Source organism: Lynx rufus, unplaced genomic scaffold, assembly GCF_022079265.1.
Source record: "Lynx rufus isolate CCGP_SWC_20201006 ecotype Redwood Valley unplaced genomic scaffold, mLynRuf1.p SCAF_1, whole genome shotgun sequence".
Taxonomy (NCBI): Eukaryota; Metazoa; Chordata; class Mammalia; order Carnivora; family Felidae; genus Lynx; species Lynx rufus.
Genome location: NW_025814823.1, coordinates 174,197,369 through 174,219,848, shown reverse-complemented (window position 1 = coordinate 174,219,848; position 22,480 = coordinate 174,197,369). Strand labels below are relative to the sequence as shown.

The window sequence follows — 22,480 nt, the reverse complement described above, 5'->3', positions numbered from 1 at the left end:
TCTCTTTTGTTTTTCTTTTAGCTTCAATATTATGTTTATAAAATTAATCACTGTTGGGGTGCCTGGCTGGCTCAGTCAGTAGAGTGTGCAACTCTTGATCTCCGTGTTGTAAGTTCAAGCCCCAAGTTGCGTGTAGAGATTACTTTAAAAAAATAAAATCTTCTAAAACAATTAATGTTATTGCATGTGCCTTTAATTAGTCATTTTCTTCTCTACATAGTATTCCCAAGTCAGTCACTGCCAAGTTCCTTCCAGTTTGTGGCTTGTTTTACAATTTTAAGGTACTTTTGATAAACAGTAAGTCCTAATTTTGATGTAGTCAAATATTCTTTTATGGTTTACCCTTTGTATCTTAAGAAATTCTTCCTTACACAAATATTATAAAGATGTTCTCTTGTTTTTTTTCCTAAAAATAATTTAATTGGGTTTTTCGTTTCTTTAATAAATCTGAAATTGATTTATAATTTTGGCATGAAGTTAAGATCTGATTTCATTTTTCTCCCTGAATGGGTAGTGGTACCATTTAAAGTTCCATCCTTTTCTTCATAATCTTTTTTTTTTAAACACTTTTTATTTTAATTTTTTTTTAACGTTTATTTATTTTGAGACAGAGAGAGACAGAGCATGAACGGGGGAGGGTCAGAGAGAGAGGGAGACACAGAATCGGAAGCAGGCTCCAGGCTCTGAGCCATCAGCCCAGAGCCCGACGCGGGGCTCGAACTCACAGACCGCGAGATCGTGACCTGAGTTGAAGTCGGACGCTTAACCGACTGAGCCACCCAGGCGCCCCATTCTTCATAATCTTTAATACCACCTCTGACATAAATCAAATTTTTCTAAATGTATGGGTCTGTTTGTAAACTTGCTCTTCTGTCCATTTATCTGTTTGACTATCTAGTGCCAATACCACACTGTCTTCTTCAGAATTGTCTTGGCTATTCTTGGTCTTTTGTTTTTCCTTTCAAATTTTATTTTATTTTATTATTTTTAAATTTTTTAATGTTTATTCATTTTTGAAAGACAGAGAGCACAAGCAGGGGTGGGGCACAGAGAGAGGGAGACACAGAATCTGAAGCAGGCTCTAGGCTCTGAGCTGTCAGCACAGAGCCCTATGCAGGGCTCAAACTCACGAACTGTGAGATCATGACCTGAGCCAAAGTCGGATGCTCAGCCAACTGAGCCACCCAGGCGCCCCTTTCCTTTCAAATTTTAGAGTTAACTTCTAAGTTCCTCAGTAAAACCTGCTTAGACATTGAGATGGTACTGAATTTGTATGTCAGTTTGGGGAGGATGGCATATTTATTACATTGCGTCTTCTAATTCATGGACAATGGTATATACTTTCATGTATTTAGGCCTATGTTCGTGTTCTTCAGTATGCTTCCATAATATTTTTTTGCACAGGTCTTGCACATCTCTAGTTAAATTTGTTCCCAGGTACTGCGTTTGTCAGGATAAGCAATGTTATACTGTGGCTTAAAACAAGATTTATTTCCATTCACACTACTACATGCCCATTGCAGGTGGGGTAGAGGAGGAGGGATGTCTGCATATCATAGTCCTGTGGAGACACAGGCTGACAGAGTTGCCATTATCTTGAACATGGACATGAGACAGACACATCAGAAGGAAAAGAAACCTTTGGAGCATCTGCATCCAGAAAGGCCCAGCCCAGGAGTAATACATGTTACTTCCCCTCATAATTTATTGGGCAGAATTAATCACATGACTCCACCTAGTCATGGGATTCAGGAACTACAGTCTACCATGTATCATGGAAATGTTCAGCAACCCACAAAAATAACTACCACATAATAAGTAAACAAACTTTTTTTTTTTAAAGGGGGGGTCATCTGGGTGGCTCAGTCATCTAAGTGTCAGACTCTTGATTTCAGCTTAGGTTCTGATTTCATGGTTGTGGAATCAAGCCCTGCATTGGGCTCTGTACTGAGTATGGAGCCTGCTTGGGATTTTCTCTCTCCCTCTCTTCCCCTCTCCTGCTCACATGCACGCTCTCTCCCAAAATAAGTAAATAAATGTTTAAAAAAATAACTACCACCTGTAGTGTGTGTGTGCATATGTGCACATGCATGTGTATACAAATATATACAAACACATTCATATACATGTATATGTTTTTTGTGTTGATATCATATGGATTGCCTAGAATTTTGCCCTAGATGGCATAATTCATATAGAATATAATATGAATGATTTCCCCTGAAGTTGTGAGATGTGGGAGTTATACAACATGAGGCTACTGTTGTTGAAGTATTAAAAACTGTAATTTTTATATCCAACAACCATGATAAATGCTCTTATTCTGATATTTATCTATAGATTCTTTTGAGTTTTTCATGTAAATAATCATATTATTCATGAAGGACAGTTTTATTTTCTAATTTTTACAATTTTTATATCATATTTTCCTGCATTGCATATACAACATTGGTACACTGCTGAATAGAATTAGCAACAGTAAGCATCTTTGATGTGCTTCTGATTTTACAGGGAATGTTTTCAGTGTTTCAGTGTAACGTTTACTATATGTGCTTTGGAAATAACTTTTAATAGATAAGTATGTTTTCTTCTATTTCTACTTTGAGGGTTTTTTTTTCCCCTCTTTTTAAGAATGGATGTTGAATGTGTTATCAAATGCTTTTTGGCCTCTTCACATGATCATAGATTTTCTCCTTTATGTGATGAGTTATATTAATTGATTTTTTTTTTTTTTTAATGTAAGCTAGCTGTGATTCCTAGGTAAACTCATCTCGGTTGTGCTGGATTTAGTTTAATAGTGTTTTGTTTAGAATTTTTATGTCTGTGTACACAAGTGATATTGACTTATAACATTTCCTTCTTTCAGATTTTGTATCAAGTGTATGCTAAGTCATAATAGGAGTCAGAGGTAGCCCTTCATTTTTTTATACTCTCAAATAACTTGTATAAAAGTAGAATAATTTTTTCCTTGAATTTTTAGCAAAACTAAACAGGTGATTTCTAAAATCACCTTGACCTGGAGTTTTTTGATGGAAAAAATTTCAACTACTGATCTATTTCTTTATTGGTTAAAGGACTATTTTGATTTTTTTCTTTCTTCTTGAGTCAACTTAAAAATGTCTTTTCATTAAGGAAAATCTCAAACGTGAAAAATATAGCAAATTGTATAATGATCCCCCATGTACCCATCACCCAGTTTCTTGAGTCAGTTTTGCTAAGCTTTATTTTTCCAGGGATTTATCTGTTTCATCCAAGTTCCCAAGTTTTTTCGACATAAAATTATTCATAACATCTTCTAATCTTTTTTATCTTAAAAACATCTGTAATTTTGTCCTATTTTCATTCTTAATATTGGTTATTTGTGCCTTTGTTCTCAAATTTCTTCTCAGATGTTTGCCAATTTTAATAATCTTTTAGAGGAACAACCTGTAACGTTGTTGCACTTCTCTGCTGTGTTCTCTGTTTCATTCATTTCTGCCCTTGTTATTATTTCCTCTGTTCTGCTTTCTTTGGGGTATTTTTTCCTTTTTCTGCTATCAAAAGGTTTGTGCTTAGCACGTTAATTTTCTTCCATTCCACTTTTCTAATTAAGTGTGTAAGTGTGCATTTTTTTCTACATAGTGATTCTGCATGCCACATTTTAATAACTGGTATTTTTGTTATTGTTCAGTTCTAAAATTTCTCTAATTTGTGATTCCTCCTTTGACCTATTTGCAGTTATATGGAGTTTTTCCTAGTTATTCTTTTGTGCTGCTTCCTAGCCTAATAGTATTTTGGCCTGAGTGATAATCTTTTTGACATTGACTAAGGTGTACTTTGACTCCTGGTTTGTGGTCAATTTTTGTAAATATTTCATGTAATTGTGAATATCTATTCTGAGTCCTTCAGATGAAGTTTACTAAATGTGTTCAAATCTTGGGGTGTACCTGGGTAGCTCAGTCAGTTAAGTGTCCAACTCTTGATTTCAGGTCAGGTCATGATCTCGCAGTTCATGAGTTCAAGCCCTATGTCACGCTCTGCACTGACAGTGTAAAGCCTGCTTGGGATTCTCTCTCCCTGCCCCACCCCACCCCCTCTCTTTTTCTCTCTGTCTCTCAAAATAAAAACTTTTTAAAAAGTGTTCAAATCTTTTGTATCCATAATAATTTTTTTGTTTGAGTAATCTATCAATCAAGAAAGACATGTAAAAGTTTCTTACAATGACTGGATATTCCTTTTTCTCCTTGTATCTGTTTTTGCTTTATGGAGACTGTTATTAGGCATATAGTTTTAAAATTATTATATCTTGATGAAATAAGTCTTTTATTGTACAGTAGCCTCTTTATCTTTAGTAACACTATTTTCCTTGAAATCTAGTTTGTCTGACATTAATATAGGTACACTGGCTTTCTTTTTGGTCAGTTTTTCTTGTTATAACCTCTCCCATGTTTTTACATTTGTATATAATTTCTCGCTTTTATTAGGTTGGTTGATCAGAGTATCTAGCTAGCCCTTCTGATCAGAAATGGAACTTTTTTTTTTAAATACTGGATTTACTAATACTTCATAGAGAATATTTGCATTCATATTCATCAATGAAATTGATGGATAATTAGGCTATTAATTTTCATCCACACTGAGACAGTTTTGAGAGTTGAAAGGGAGTACAATATTTTAACATGTGTATGGCACAGAGATTGATTTTAGTACCATGGGCAGGTGTCATTAGGGTTTATGAAGTACCTAATCATTTTGGCAAGGAATGGAGGTAAAGATAGGAGGTTTTCCAATAATGAACCTAGTTAGGGCTCAGACTTACACTGTTGGTTTTATAACTGTTATTGCATTACTCTACATATCTGACTATAAGGTAATTATATATTGAATGAAGTTGTACAGAGAAAAAAGGAAACGGACCTGGGTTTGAATGTGTATAATCCTTAGGTAATGACCTAACTCCTCTGAACTCCATTTTCCCCATCTGGGTAATGGAGATTATAAGGCCTACCTGACAGGGATATTGTGAAAGTTAAAGATACGTGCAAGCACTCAACATGTTCTTAGCACATAGTAGATTCTCTTATATTAGCTTACCTTCTTTAGTTTCTGTTGTAAGTAAGTAAGTTGCTTTTCCAAACAAAGGTTGCTTTTTCCCTTGTGACTTAAGGTTGCTTTTTCCCTTGTGACTTAAGGTTGCAATCTTCCCTACTACTCCCCTATTTACCTTGGATCAGAAAAAATTTCCCACTATGCCCTCAGTTATATGCATGTGGCATTTGGATAATTTAAGATGGTATAGAAATTGACAGATTGGGGCACCTGGGTGGCGCAGTCGGTTAAGCGTCCGACTTCAGCCAGGTCACGATCTCGCGGTCCGTGAGTTCGAGCCCCGCGTCGGGCTCTGGGCTGATGGCTCAGAGCCTGGAGCCTGGTTTCCGATTCTGTGTCTCCCTCTCTCTCTGCCCCTCCCCCGTTCATGCTCTGTCTCTCTCTGTCCCCAAAATAAATAAACGTTGAAAAAAAAATTTAAAAAAGAAAAAAAAATTTTTAAAAAGAAATTGACAGATTGACAGTAGCAAAATTTTGACCAAAGGAAATACTAATGCTTATGGTATATAAAATGTATAAATTTTCAGTGAAGTGAAAAGGTAAAATATGATTATCCTTAAAAGCTCAGATGCAGATCTTAGATAAAGCAAAGGCTCCCTTCTTGACCACTTATATTCTCATAATATTTTAACAGGACTTCATTGACTTAACCAGAGAAACCAGACCAAGGGCAAAGGATCGCAATGGACTCTGTGTGATTGACCTGACAAGAACTGAAGAAGAAAATAGACCTATTGCCACTCTTGACTTGACCCTAGAACCTGTTGCTCCTTCCCAGAAGGAGCCAGCCAGTCTTCAGACATGTGCCAGCCTCTCCAGCAAAGAGGTGATGGAAGGGCGGGTAGACAGAAGCTCTCGGCCTGCAGCACGGAGAATCATTAACAGCGATCCTGTGGATTTGGACCTTTTGGAAGAAACCGCATTTGAAGGTCCACAACCTCCTACATCCGTCAGTGGGGACTCTATTTATGCAGCAGAGCCAAATTGCAGCTCAACTGCATTCAAAGGTGACCTTGGCTTCTTGGCAAGCCTACAGCTATCTTCAGATGTTCACTCCCATTCCCCAACAAGCAATAATGGTAGCAGCAGCAATCAGAGGGCACCCTTGCCAACCCCACAGCAAGATGTGCCTTGCCCACCACAAGCCTTGCCATGCCCACTGCGAGCCTTGCCATGCCTGCTGCGAGCCTCACCCTGTCCACCACGAGCCTCCTCGTGCCCACCACGAGCCTTGTCATGCCCACCACAAACCATGCAGTGCCAACTACAAGCTTTGCCTCACCCGCCTCAAGAAGTTCCATGCCCTCCTCAAGAGACGCCATGCCCTCAGCAGAAGTTGCCAAGCCCACCTAAAGACTCATCGTTGCGACCTCAGTACTCACCCAGCCCACCTCAAGACTCACTGTGCCCACCTCAAGACTCTCTGGGCCTACCTCAAGATGTACCAGGCCCACCTCAAAACATATCATATCCACAAGATGTGGCACACTTACGGGATATGCCACAGTCACTGGGAGATGTGCCACAGTCATCAAGAGACACACCACAGTCGCCAGAAGACGTGCCACGGTCACCAAGACATGTGCCACAGTCACCAGTAAGCATGTCACAGTCACCATCAGACATGCCACAGTCACCAGCAGATGCGCCACAGTCACCAGAAAGCGTGCCACGTTCACCTGGAGAAGTCCCACACTTCCCAGGAGATATGTTCCGTTCAGCTGGAGACATGCCTTGCTTGCCAGGAGACATGCTACACTCACTTGGAGATTTGCCTCACTTACGACAAGACTGGCCTGACCCTCCCCAAAATGATATACAGAACCATGACATCCCTATGGATGTCTCAGCTCCATCTTCTCCAAGGTCCTCTCCCAGTCCACAGTCTCCACAGTTTGAAACTTCCTTAGAGAAAGTTCCTTGGCTCTCTGCTACAGAAACACCAGCTAGAAAAGAGAGATCACTGTCAGAGCCTGCTAACCCCGAGTCTGCCCAGGTACAAGCACGAACACCACAAGGTGGGTTATACAGCAGACCATGCCTGCATAGACTGAAGTACTTCTTACGACCTCCAGTGCATCACCTCTTCTTCCAGACACTAATACCAGATAAAGACACAAGAGAGGTGAGCTAATATGTCTTCCCCTAGGGATTAGGTGTCCTTTGTATAGGCCTAGCATAAATATGCATGAAAGAACAGGCCCAGTATAAATTTGATATTTTTATCTTTCCTCCACTTGTGGAACCATCTAGTGTAGTCAGACCTGGGTTCAAATTTCACCCCCACAGTGAAAAACTGGCACTGTAGAAGTCACTTTACCTTTCTGAGCCTTAGCTTCTTTCCTATATGTAAAATGGAGATAAAAACATACCTCACAGGATCATTAAATGACATAACATATGTAAAAGTGTCTGTTAGAGTGTCTGGCTCATTATAGGTCTTCATCAAATGCTTCTCTTCAATTCCTATGCCTTTCCCTTCCTGATGCCCTTATTACAGCTCCCAAATCACAGAAATAGTGAGACCCTTGACACTTCAGTGCTTCCAAAATTATTACTTTCTGACTTTTGAGGAGGAAATTCGGTTTTAAGATTTTAATGGGAGGGGCGCCTGGCTGGCTCAGTCAGTTAAGCAACCAAGTCTTGATTTCAGCTCAGGTTATGATCTCACAGTTCATGAATTCGAGCCTGACCCCCCTCCCACCCCATCGGGTTCTGCACTGACCGTGCGGAACCTCCTTGGGAGTCTCTGTCTCCTTCTCTCTCTGCCCCTCCCCTCTTCATGAGTGCATGCACACTTCCTCTCTCTCTCTCTCTCTCTCTCTCTCTCAAAAATAAATAAACATTAAAAAAAAGATTTTAATGGAAATGCTACTTCCCATTGGTCTTTATTAAGCTGTGAGAACTAAACCAGATGCATTTCTTAGCAGATGTAAGAAAAAGTTTGTGGCTAGGTTTTACAATATGAAGCTATTTTTTCATCATCCATAACCATATTCTCAATGTTAAGAAGACTGGCTTGAGGGGCACCTGTGTGGCTCAGTTGGTTAAGCCTCTGACTCTTGATTTCAGCTCAGGTCATGATCTCATGGTTCATGAGGTCAAACCCCAAGTCAGGCTCTTCACCAACAATGCGGAGCCTGCTTGGAATTCTCTCTCTCTCTCTCTCTCTCTCTCTCTCTCTCTCTCTGCCCCTCCCTGGCTCAGGCTCACTCTCCCTCACAATAAATAAATATATAAACCTTAAAAAAAAAAAAAAAAAGACTGGCTTGAGGTAGTCCATGAATTCAGAAGGTGCATTCTTGGAGCAATCAGGAATCCCATGTAGCCTGTATCAGGCATTCACATCGATTTGGCCTTGAAGATTGAATTTTTTTCTCTCATTTTAATTGTTGTTGTATCTTCTAATACGTTTTATGTCTTCTCTTTCTGAATGACTCTCCCTAACTACCCTAGCTCATTCTCTTTATTCCTGTGGGTTTGCCTCAGGATGGTGATATATCAGTCCATTATCAAGAGCATTTGGAGGACTTGAGAGAGTTTGTGTTTCCTTAGTCAAGGCCGTAGTGCTTTGTAAGTGCTGCACAAAGTAGCGAGGCCACCAGTAGATGCAAATGGGACACCACATCCCCTTTCTGTGTAAACACAGCTTGGATTATAAGATGGCAGTTAGGCCAAACAAAGGGGATTTTTCTTCCTCATCTTTATTTCTTACCTTAAAGAACTTTGGCCATCTAGAATCCATCTGTAAATCTTTTTGATCTCTCCTATTATTTCTTTTGGGCTTTTAATAAGTACTTCTTCAACCAGGTCGTATCCCCCCAGAACTTCTTAGCCAGTCCCCACGCTGCCTGCCGCCTACCAGCCTTTGGCCTTAACTCCTCTGAGTCTTTCTTTGTTTACTCTAAAATAAGTCATAATGCTCATATCATAAAGTTGTTTGACCTAAAAGTAAATACATAAAGCACAAAGCCACCTTTCAAGGCCTAAAGAAATACTTTATAAGTCTTAGTTCCCCTTAAGTATATGGGCATCAAAAGAATTTGTAAACTTTATCTGCTGTAGATGTCCCCATTTGTAGGCAAGAAATGCATAATATAGGTTCAAATACAGGTAAAGTGCCTCACATGTGAAATAGTCACAAAAGCAATATTGTTTGTTCTTCTCTTCTCTGGCTCTTAATTTTCATTACATGACATGTACAGTATTGGTCTCTGATCAGTGAGATAAAGGGTTACCCTTAGGTGATTTGAGGCATAAGGAAAGCTAACTAGACTTCTCCAGAAGATTTTCTGGAAGGACAGTTCTAGTCATCACTGTTTTACTGTCATATATAAGCTGTCAGACCTTTGGTTGATGTTTTACATTTAATACTTGGGGTGCCTGAGTGGCTCAGTCAGTTGAGCATCCAGCTCTTGATTTTGGCCCAGGTCATGATCCCAGGGTCATGAGATCAAACCCCACATCGGATCCGCACTGGACATGGAGCCTGCTTAAGATTTTCTCGGGGCGCCTGGGTGGCTCAGTCGGTTAAGGGTCCGACTTCAGCTCAGGTCATGATCTCGCGGTCCGTGAGTTCGAGCCCCGTGTCGGGCTCTGTGCTGACAGCTCAGAGCCTGGAGCTTGTTTCAGATTCTGTGTCTCCCTCTCTCTCTGACTCTACCCCGTTCATGCTCTGACTCTCTCTGTCTCAAAAATAAATAAATGTTAAAAAAAAAAATTAAAAAAAAAAAAGATTTTCTCTCTCTCTCTTTGCCCCTCTTCCCCACTCGTGTGCACGCTCTCTCTCGCTCTCTCTCTCTCTGTAAAATTAAAAAAATAATAATAAAGTAAAATAATAAGTTTAGTACTTATTCTCAGATTTTAAAAATAATACTTGCTGCTCAGTTGCCTTTTTATACATAGGCATTTAAAATCTTTTAATGGGGATTTTTAACAAAAATATATTTATTATTATTGGTTTTGTTGTTGAAAGGTAGTATGAATTTAGAGGGTAGATCTGGGGTTACACCACCCATGTGTGAAACCAGCTTCTGACATTTGTTGCATAACAAGTCCTTACTCTCTAAACCTCAGCTTCCTTATCTATATAATAGGAATAATAATAGTAGTAGTAGGGTTGTGAGAATTAAGATGAGGATAAGTCAAATGTTCAAAAATTATCGTCATTATTGTTATTATATTCTGATGTCAGAAAACTTTTTCATGTTTTTCCTTTTGATTCTGAAAGTAATATGTATCTATTATGGAAACATACAGAAGAGCGTATAGAGGCAAAACATCTGTAATTCCAGCACCCCAGATAATAGAAAACCACTTTTCATATATTCTCTCCCAGTCTTTATATACATACTTTTGGGAGGTGGGAGGGAAGCAACTTAACATTTACTGTTAACAGTAAATCAATAAAACGGGATCTTATTTTAACAATAAAACATATTTAAAGCATCTTTCGGGCCACCTGGGTGGCTCAATCGGTTAAGCATCCGACTTCAGCTCAGGTCATGATCTCACAGTTCGTGGGTTTGAGCCCCACATCAGGCTCTGTGCTGACAGCTCAGAACCTGGAGCCTGCTTGGGATTCTGTGTCTCCCTCTCTTTATCTAAGTATCTGATAATAGTATCACAACTACCCTATCTTCCCACCTTCACTCCAAAATCTACTTAGGCTAGCTCTTGACTCTCATACTTCTTTTCTGTGCTTTTAGCACAGATGAAATCATATTATATGTAGAACTTTGAATTCTTATTTTTTAACTTAATATAAGTATTTTTCCATGTCGTTGAAAGTTTTTTAGATAAGGCTTTTCAGTCTTTTTATTTTTTATTAATTTTTCAAATGCATGGAAAATTTTGCTGTCTTGAATGTGTTTCAGATCCTGTGTATATATGTCTATAGAAACCTGTTCTAATTGGTTTATTTTTATCTCTACAGAGTAAAAGTCAAAAATTAGAACCCATTCCTCATCGAAGACTAAGAATGGTAACAAACACCATTGAAGAAAATTTTCCCCTGGGGACTGTGCAGTTTTTGATGGACTTTGTGTCACCCCAGCATTACCCACCCAGAGAAATTGTGGCTCACATCATCCAGAAAATCCTGCTCAGTGGCTCTGAGACCGTGGATGTACTGAAGGAGGCCTATATGCTTCTCATGAAAATTCAACAGTATGAACCTTTGATGTTGGTGAATCTCCTAGAGAATCTGGACTCAGGGCAGATCTTGCTCTTGCCTGAGCTTGATTGAGCTAACCAATTAGAGAGGGTGACTTAGTGTATTAGTATTATTTGGATTGCAACTAATGGGAAACCCAATCCAAACTAGCTGTAACAGCTGATAAAAGAGAATTTAATTATTCATTTTACTAGAAGCCTAGGAATAAGACTTAATTCAGTTCAGAATGGTAACCAGGATCCATTTTCCTGCTTTGCTTCTCTCTTGAGGCTCCACATAGTAGTCTTCTCAGCCTCCAGCTTTTATGAGAGAAAGCCCACTTCCTTTATAATCACACAAAAGTTCTGAAATTTAGTCTTGTAGGCTTTAATTGCAATAACATAGGACATGAGCCCATTTTTGAACCAATCACTGAACTGAGGGATAGAATATCATGATTGGCTCAATATACTTCATGGGCTGGGATCCTGGTAGGGTAAAGCTAATGGGCTAATAGTAATAAAGAGTTGATTTCTTCAAAGCAAAATTGAGGTGCTAATGTCTTCCAAAAGAGAAGTGAATACTGGGTAGCAAAAAAACTGAAGTTCTACTACCGTCAGATGACATGGTATCATGTCAAAGGATAGACAAAAGCAGTGAGGATAAGAGGAGGTTTTTTTGTTTCTGTCATCTTCCAGATCCCATCCCTTCTTCCACTATACCCTCTAGAATTCTAATTGATGTCCCTTGAATTTCAGGCTACATCCAGCTAATGCCAAGACAGTGGAGTGGGACTGGAAGCTGCTCACTTATGTCATGGAGGAAGAGGTAACATAACAATTATGAGGGTGTATCTTTTGCATAGGAAGTTTTAACTAGAAACAAAAGTGATGACAAATCTGGTAGTAAAGTCTTTGCCATTATTCCATCCTTATATTCCCACCCTCACCAAAAAACTCCTTTTGAAATGGTATGTGCTGTCTTCCAATTCAAAATTGAGTACCTTCACTTATCCCTCTCCTTCTTGAGATCCCATTGAAAATAATAGTAGATGAATAGTGAAAGATATAAATCCATGGCAATGAAAATAAGGGGAAGGGCAATAGATTTGAATGAAAACTAGAAGAACTAAAGGAAATGTAAGTGTTGAGTGGTGAAGCTAGGCAGAGAAAGCCATAGGCTGTAATACATCTAGAGGTGGCTGCAGTCAAGGAGAAAGGAAATCTCCCTTTAGAGTAAAGAGGTTTTCAACTCAGAAACACAATATATACAAGAGGGTTAGAGTCAGATGTGGGCTGTAAATCTGTTGAAAGTTTGCAGATAGAACTGACAGTCTTTCCATTCTTGAGTACAGAAAGTTCAGTCATCAGGTTACCTACCCTTCAGGCAAAAAGTCAGAGGACTTATTTTCTAAAGACATTGAATGAAACATCCGTCATAAACAAAGGCACCTAGTATAGAGTTGGTGCTGCAGAAAAGAAGTCTTCTGCATTCTGACTTTTAGGGATCTCTAAATGGCCAGGATTCTGTCTGCTCACCCAGAGCACTTGGATGGAACAAATTATTTTCAGCTTAGAATTCCATACTCAACAAAACTATTATTCAAGTATGAGTGTAACATAAAGACATTTCCAGACATGTGGGAACTTGAAAAAATATCCTCACACCCATTTCTTCAGTTACCTAAAGGTATGCATCTAAAGAAGAAGGGATTAAGAAAGAGGGTGGAACAGGATCTAGGGAACACTAGATCTAATCCAAGAGAATAATACAGAGAATTCCTAAAATTATGGTGAATAGTAGACCTACAAAGCAGTCAGTCCAGATTGGAGCAGAATAATTGAGGGCTTTAAGAATGATCTGGGAAACATCACCCAGATGATAAACAAGCTCCAGGCTATTGTTCTCCATGGAGACGCCAAATTAAGAAAAACATACGGACCAGAATACTTTTGTGAAAACTCTGGAGATCAGTTGAGAAGCCTCAGTACCCAGGAGAATGCATAATCGAGAAGGGGCTCAATGAAAGGAGTAGGAAGATTTGTGTTATTTGGTGTGCCCATGCCCCTCCCCCGACCCTGCTTATCATGGTGCAACTGGAAGGAAACTTCACATGCCCCGGCTCCTCACTCAAGATGGAAACAAAAAAGTGGACTTTGAGCCAGTGTCCTGGCTTGTTAGGGAGCTGCGCAAGGGACAGTTGTTTTCTCACCCGACTCAGATCACTGATGGGAATAGTGGTATAGTTTGGAAGCTGCTGAAAAGACAGGTGAGCACTGCCACATGTTAGAGCTGCAAGGAGTATGCAGTTCCACAGGCAGGTACCAGGGAAGCAAGAGATTGTGGCTCCTGAGACAAAGGCAAGCCATTTGGGAAATTAAGACAGATAAAAGCACACACTCAGTGCAGAGCCTGACGTGGGGCTAGATCTCACAACCATGAGATCATGACCTGAGCTGAAATCAAGAGCTGGATGCTTAAATGGTGCCCCCCTGACAAAAGAGTGTTTTTGAACTATCTTAAAAATGTACAAGGAACTAAAAGAGAGCAGAGATAGACAACTAACTGCAGCATGAAAATTATGTGTGAACAAAATGAGAGTATTAAACAAGAAACTATTAGAATCAAACATATTCTGGACCTGAAAAGTGTAACTGAATTGAAAAATTCACTAGAAGGATTCAACAGCGTACTTGACCAGGCAAAAGAAAACTGGCAATGAACTTGAAGACAGGTCATTTGAAATCATTGAGACAGAAAAGCAAAAAGAAAATACAATGAAGAAAATTGAAGAGAGCCTAAGGGACCATGGGACATTATTAAGTGGGCCATATATGTATTATGAGAGCCCCAGAAGAAGAGAGAAAGGGGCAGAGAACTTACTTGAGAAAATAATGACCCCAAACTCCCCAAACCTGAGGACAGAAATGGATATACAGATTTGTGAAGTTCAACTCCAATGAAGTTAAACCAGAGACCCACACCAAGACACACTAAATCAAGTGTCAAAAGTTAACAAAAGGTAAAGCCAGAATCTTGAAAACAGCAAGAGAAAAGTGGCTCACCGCATGCAAGGTTTTTAGCAGAATCTTGCAAGTTACAAGGCAGTTGGATGATATATTCAAAATGCTGAAGGAAAAAAAAGCTCTTATGTGGCCAAACTATATCTGGCCAAACCATCCTTCAAAAATGAGGGAGAGGGGCGCCTGGGTGGCGCAGTCGGTTAAGCGTCCGACTTCAGCCAGGTCACGATCTCGCGGTCCGTGAGTTCGAGCCCCGCGTCGGGCTCTGGGCTGATGGCTCAGAGCCTGGAGCCTGCTTCCGATTCTGTGTCTCCCTCTCTCTCTGCCCCTCCCCCGTTCATGCTCTGTCTCTCTCTGTCCCCAAAATAAATAAACGTTGAAAAAAAAAAAAATGAGGGAGAGCAGCAGGAGAGAAGAAACACATCACATACAAGGTCTCAATAAGATTATCAGCAGATTTCTCATCAGAAATTTTGGAGGCCAGAAGGTAGTGGGCTAATATATTCAAAGTGCTAAAGAATAAAACTCAGCCAAGAGTTCCATGTTCAACAAAGCTGCTTTTCAAAAATGAGGCAGAAATAAAGACCTCCCTAGATAAACAAAAGCTGAGGGAGTTCATTTCCACTAGCCCTGCCCAGCAAAAAAAGCCTAAAGGGAGTCCTGCAGAGTAAAATGAAACACTGAACAGTAACTTGAGCCATATGAAGAAACAAAGATGTCAGTAAAGGTAAATACACGGACAATTACAAAATATGATTGTAACAACAATTTATAATGTTTGGTTTTCTATATGGTTAAGTGACTAATACAAGTTTCATAATTATTAGTCTAAAAGCCAGTAGTACTATAACTTTGAAACGCCACATTTTGCTTTCTATGTAATGAAAGACACTAATGCATTTAAAAGAATTATTAATTTGTTTTGTATGAAGATGTAGTTATGTGACATCAACAACCAAAATAGTAAGGGACAGAGCTGTGAAGGAACAGTTTTTATATGTTATTGAAGTTAAGCTTGTACAAATTCAAATTAGAGTATTTTAACTTCCGAATATTAAATGTAATTATGATGGTAACCACAAAGACAATAGCTAGAGACACAAAAGGAAGCAACAAAGGAATTTAAACATTTCACTACAAAAAATCAACTAACAACAAAAGACAATAATGCAGGAAATGAGGGACAAAAAAGCTATAAGGCATGTAGAAAACAGTACAATGACACAAGTGCATCCTTCCTTATGAGTAATTGCTTTTTATTATTTTTTTTAAGTAATCTCTACACCCAACAGGGGGCTCAAACTTACAACCCTGAGATCAAGAGTCACACTCTCTGGGGTGAGCCTGGGTGGCATAGTCAGTTTAGCATCCAACTTCGGCTCAGGTCATGATCTCACAGCTCATGAGTTCGAGCCCTATGTTGGGCTCTGTGCTGACAGCTCAGAGCCTGGAGCCTGCTTCTGATTCAGTGTCTCCGTCTCTCTCTGCTCCCACCCCACTCATGCTCTGTCTCTCCTTCAAAAATAAATAAACATTAAAAAAAAAAAAGTCACACTCTCTACTGACTGACCCTCTTTCCTTATAAGCAATTACTTTAAAATGTAAATATAAATGGGTTAAACTCTCCAATCAAAAGACACAGATTGGCATGATCCAACTACATGCTATCTACAAAAAACACTTTAGATCCAAAGACACAAGGAGATTCAAAGTGAAAGAATAGGAGAAGATATTCCATGAACCAAAAGAGTATGTAACCAAAAGAGCACAGGTGGCTGTACTAATATGAGACAAAATAGATAAGTCAGAAAATGTTACAAGAGACAAAGGAGGACATTATGTATTAATTAAAAGGTTCAATACAACTCTGAGATACAACAATCATAAATATTTACGTACCTAATGACAGACCATCAAGATACAAGGCAAAAACTGATAGAATCAAAAGGAAAAATAGTTCTTTTTAATTTTTTTTCTAATGTTTATTTTTGAGACAGAGACAGAGAATGAGCAGGGGAGGGGCAGAGAGAGAGAGAGGGAGACACAGAATCTGAAACAGGCTCCAGGCTCCGAGCTGTCAGCCCAGAGCCCAACGTGGGGGCTTGAACTCCCACACCGCAAGATCATGACCTGAGCCAAAGTCAGACGTGCAACTGACTGAGCCACCCAGGCACCCCAAAGGGAAAAATTGTTCTATATTAATAGTTGGAGACTTCAATACCCAACTCTCAATAATGGATAGAATAACCAGAATGGAAGATAAGTAAGGAAAGAGAGAAATTAAGCAACACAATAAACTAACCAGATCTAATAATTATATGCAGAATAGTCTACCAACAACAGTACCCACCTTCTTCTTGGTGCACAAGGGGCATATTCCAGGAAAGACCTTATTTTAGGCCATAAATTAAGTTCCAATAGATTTAAAATTTTTAAGTTTATTTATTTTGAGAAAGAGAGGGCAAGCAAGGAAGGGACAGAGAGAGGGGGATGGGGAGGATCTGAAGCAGCTCCATGCTGTCAGGGCAGAACCTGATGCGGGGCTCAAACTCACAAACCATGAGATCATGACCTGAGCTGAAACCAAGAGTCAGACATTTAACCAACTGAGCCACCCAGGGCCCCAAGTCCCAATAGATTTTAAAAGATCTCATAGCAAGTATCTTCATTCTGTGAAACCAGCATCAACCTGATATTAAAACCAGATATAAACACTACAAGAAAACTGTAGACCAATATCCCTTATGAACGCCGATGCAAAAATCCTCAGCAAAATACTAGCAAACCAAATTCAGCAGCATATCATATGGATTATACATCATGATCAAGTGGGATTTATCTGGGAATACAAGGATGGTTCAATATAAAAAATCAGTCAATCAAATACACTATATTAACAGAATGAAGGACAGAAACCACCTGATCATCTCAATTGATGCAAAAAATGCATTTGACAAGATTCAACACATTTTCATCCTAAAAACTAGGAATAGACGGAAACTATCTCATAAAAACCCTATATGGAAAAACCCCAGCAAACCATATTCAATGGTGAAATACTACAAGCTTTTTCTCTAAGTTCAGGAATAAAGCAAGAATACCTGCTTTTGTCCCTTCTATTCAACATAGTATTGGAAGTTCTAACCAAAGCAGTTAGGCAAGGAAGGAAAAAAAAGACATCTGAATTTAAAAGCAAGAATTATCTCTGTTCATAGATAACATGATCTTATATGAAGAAAACCCTAAAGATTCCACACAGAAAGATTGTTACAGCTAATAGTCAAATTCAGCAAGGTTGCAGGATACAAAATTAACACACAAAAATCAATTGCATTTCTGTGTCCTAACAATCTCAAAACGAAATTAGGAAAACAGTTTGGTTAACAATAGCATCAAAAACAATAAAATACTTAGAGGTAACCAAAGAGATGAACAATTTGCACACTGAAAATTATAAAACATTGCTGAAAGAAAATGAAGACATAAATAAATGGTAAGACATCTCATGTTCATAGGTTGAAAGATTTAATATTGTTAAGATGTCAATAGTACCCAAAGTAATCCACATATTCAGCACTATTCCTATCAAAATCCCAGCAGCATTTTTTTCAGAAATAGAAAAATCATCCTAAAATTCCTGTGGAATCTTAGAGGACCCTGAATAGCCAAAACAATCTTGAAAAAGAACAAAGTTGGAGTATTCATACTTCTTGATTTTTAAACATATTACAAAGCTACAGTAATCAAAACAGTGTGGTAATCTCATAAAGACAGCACTACAGACATGTGGAGTAAAATGGAGAACCCAGAAAAAAAAAAATTGTGAATATGATCAAACGATGTTCATCAAGGGTGCCAAGACCATTCAATGGAAAAAGATAGCCTTTTCAACAAATGGTTTTGGGAAAACTGGATAGCCATATGCAAAAGAATGAAGTTGGACTCTTATCCAATACCATATACAAAAATTAGCTCAAAATGGATCAAAGATCTCTTACATCATGCCAAAAACTATAAAACTCTTAGAAAATATAGGGGAAAGCTTCATGAGAATTGGATTTTACATTTTTCTCTGATATGACACCAAAGACACCGGCAAAAAAAAAAAAAAAAAAGGCAAAAATAGGCAAATGGGACTACATCAAAGTTTAAAACGTGTGCACCAAAAAACACAATCTGGAATTAAAAGACAGTCTATGGAATAGAAAACATTTTGTTATTTTTTTATAAAGTATTTTTTTCACTTTCTTTTTTTAAGAGAGATTTCACACATGCACAAGCATGAGCAGAGGAGGGCAGAGAGACAGAGAAACAATCCCACGCAGGCTCCATCCCACAACTGTGAGATCACAACCTAAGCCAAAATCGAGTCGGGCACTCAACCAACTGAGCCAATCAGGCGCCCAGGGGAAGACATTTTAAAATTGCATATCTGATAAAGGGTTAATATCCTGAATATATAAAGAGCTCCTTAACTCAACAACATTTAAACATTTTATTACAAAACTGACAGAATTAAAGGGAAAATTGAACAAAATAATCTGATTTTTAAAAGGGCAAAGGACTTGAATGGCCATTTCTCCAAAGATGATATACAAGTGGCCAACAAGCATATGAAAGGATGCTCAACATCACTAAATCACAAAGAATGGCACATCAAAACCACAATGAGATATCATCTCACACCCATTCAGGATGACCACTATTAAAACAAAAATTTTTAACAGAAAATAAGTCCTGAGTTGTGGCAAATTTGTAGAGAAATGAGAACACTTGCCCACTGTGGGTAGGATTGTAAAATTGTACAACCACTGTGGAAAACTATATGGTGTTTCTTCAAAAAATTAAAAAAATTATTATATGATCCATCAATCCCACTTCATATATTCCCACATGCGTATACGTGTAAAAGAATTGAAAGTGTCTTGAAGAGATATTTGCACACCCATGTTCACAGCAGCATTATTCACAAAAGCCAAGAAGTGGAAGCAGCCCAAACGTCCATCCGTAGATGACAAGGTAAACAAAATATGGCATATACAGGTACAGTGAAATACTCTGCTTTAAATAGGAAGGAAATCCCATATGCTACAACATGGATGGTACCATAATGAGGGTATTATACTAAGTGAAATAGGCCAGTCATAAAAAGACCCTGTATAATTTGACATACACAAAGTATCTATAGCTGTCATTAATATGAAAAGCAAATAGAATGTTGGTTACCAGAGGCTAGGGGGGGACGGGGAAATGGGACATGATTGTTCATTGTGTGTAAAGTTTCATTTTGCAAGATGGAAAAGTTCAGGAGATCTGTTGCACAACTACGTGAATATACTGAAAAATGATTAAGATAGGGGTGGCTCCGTTGGTTAGCATCCGACTCTTGATCTCAGCCCAGGTCTTGATGTCAGGCCCCGTGTTGGGCTCCATGCTAGGCATGAGGCCTACTTAAAAAAAAAAAAAAAAAAAAAAAATACAGGGCCCCTGGATGGCTCAGTCGGTTAAGCATCCGACTTCAGCTCAGGTCATGATCTCACAGTTTGTGGGTTTGAGCCATGCATCAGGCTCTGGCTGACAGCTCAGAGACTGGAGCCTGATTAGGATTCTGTGTTTCCCTCTTTTTCTCTGCCCCTCCCTTATTTGTGCTCTCTCTCAAAAATAAAAAATAAATGGTTAAGATAGTTAAGTTTATGTTATATGTTTTTTGACCACAATTCTAAAAAGAAAGTAGGCAATAACAAATGCTGGCAAGAAAGTAGAGATACAGGAAGTCTGATACATTACTGATGGGAATGTAAATGGAACAGCCACTGTCGAAAACAGTTTGACAGTTCCTTTAAAAAATTAAACATAAACTTATCATATGACCCAGCTATTCAGCTTCCAGATACTGACCCATGAAAAATGAAAATATATGTCTAACAAAGGCTTACATGTGAATGTTCATAGCAGCCTTATTTATAATAGCCAAAAAGTGGAAACAACCCAAATGTCCATCAACAATTGAATGGATAGGGGCACCTGGGTGGCCCAGTCAGTTGAGCCTCTGACTTCGGCTCAGGTCATGATCTCACAGTTTGTGGGTTCGAGCCCCACATCAGGTTCTGTCCTGACTGCTTGCTCAGAGCGTGGAGCCTGCTTCAGATTCTGTGTCTCCTTCTCTCTCTGCCCCTCCCCCGCTCACGCTTTATCTCACTCTGTTTCTCAAAAATAAATAAAAGTAAAAAAAATAAAAAAATAAACAATTGGATAAACAAAATGTGCTGTCTTCATACATGAGAATGCTATTCAGTAATTTAAAAAAAAAAAGAGCTCTTGATATATGCCGTGACATGGACAAACCTCAAAAAATATTAAGCTATATAAAAGGAAGCCACATACACAAGGTCATATAGTGTATAGTTCTCTGTATATGAAATGTCCAGAAGGGCAAATCAGTAGAGCCAGAAAGTAGAGGAGTGGTTGCCTGGGGCTAGAGATGGGAACGGGAACTAACTATAAACAGGCATGAGGGATCTTATAAAGATACTCTAAAAATTGGTTATGGTCATGGTTACCAAGCTCAGTAAATTTACAATAAATCATTGAATTGCACATTTAAAGTGGGTGGATTTATAAGGGTTGTCAATAAAGTTGGTTTTTCTTTTTTAGTGTTTATTTATTTTTGAGAGAGACAGAGCCTGAGTGGGAGAGAAACAGAGAGAGAGAGAAACACAGAATCTGAAGCAGGCTCCAGGCTCTGAGCTGTCAGCACAGAGCCCGATGTGGGCGTCAAACCCATAAACTGCAAGATCATGACCTGAGCCAAAGTTGGACGCTTAACCAACTAAGCCACCCAGGCGCCCCAAAAAAGTTGTTTTTAAAAATGAAAAAAAAAAATGGGAAAGAAGGATATTCTCAAGATTCAACACCATTCTTGAGGAGTTAAAAGAAGTAAAGTGATAATTGTAGGCAATATAGGGAGGATAAAAAAGAAACTTTAAGAAAATCAAAAAGCTTAACAAGAAAAATTTTCTAAGTGTCCTATATGGATTTCCAGTGTAGTAAATAATTTTAACATAGTCCTCATACTGTAAACACTAGTTATATTTAGAATCAATTTGTATATAAAACAAAACAATTTTAGCCTTGACAATGGAAAGCCCTAGATGATAAAGATTAGGAAGTGAAAAAGGATAGGATCTCTGAGTAGTAGGGCTTTTATAGCATCTTTATCTTATAAAATTGGGTGTCAAGAGATACTATCTGTAGATGATGGAACATAAATTGAGATAGTTATTTTAGGAAGAGAAATGGGGAAGTGGCGTAAGTGAATTAAATCTTTATCTAACACAGCAGAAGCCAATAGATAATGTCTAAAGTTGATAAATCAAGAAGTAATGATATGAGCATTTTTTAGAGATGTTTAGAGTAACTTTCAGAAGAGTAAAATTTCACTCTAGGGTACTGCAGGGGGCAAGCAGTAGTGGAGAGTGGTGTTAGTGAAAGACTTTCATCATAAATCTAGCATAATTACTTGATTTTTTAAAAATTTGCACCAGAGTGCCTGGGTGGCTCAGTTGGTTAAGCATCAAACTCTTGATTTCGGCTCACGTCACGATCTCGTCGTTTGTGAGCTCAAGCCCCACTTACACGTTGACAGTGCAAAGCCTGCCTGGGATCCTATCTCTCTGCCCCTGTCCAGCTTGTGCACACTCTCTCTCAAAAATAAATAAACTTTTAAAAAATCATTTGCACTAATTAATGAGGATTAGAAAAAAATATGCACATTGGAAGACAAAGTTATCACATCCTTACCTATTTACTTATTTATTTTAGAATTTTTTAACGTTTATTTATTTTGAGAGACAGAGCATGAGTAGGGGAGGACCAGAGAGAGAGGGAGACACAGAATCCAAAGCAGGCTCCAGGCTCTGAGCTGCCAGCACAGAGCCCAATGTGGGGCTCAAACCCATGAACTGTGAGACCATGACCTGAGCCAAAGTCAACACTCAACTGACTGTGCCACCCGGATGCCCCTCTCACCTCTTAGAAAAAGAAATCATATGTGCTTACAATGGTTATTCGTTTTCCTGCTTACTAAACTGTACCCTAGTCCATGAGTTTATATTCTCAGAGTATATACCAACCCCCTGCTGTTTGAAAAGTTCCTAAAGAATCCAGAAACAGTTTGGGGCCTTATTCTTTGAAGTTTGAAAGCCCGAGCTCCTGG

General features: G+C 38.7%; 1 protein-coding gene across 1 annotated transcript in view; it reads left to right on the top strand.

The window, feature by feature from the left end:
* SIMC1 (SUMO interacting motifs containing 1) overlaps positions 1–22,480 on the top strand; it is an 82,760-nt gene that overhangs the window by 29,924 nt on the left and 30,356 nt on the right. The window contains exons 2-4 of the mRNA XM_047090893.1: positions 5,723–7,213; positions 11,024–11,256; positions 12,001–12,070. Coding sequence (XP_046946849.1) covers positions 5,723–7,213; positions 11,024–11,256; positions 12,001–12,070 — 1,794 coding nt within the window. The remainder of the gene's footprint in view (positions 1–5,722; positions 7,214–11,023; positions 11,257–12,000; positions 12,071–22,480) is intronic.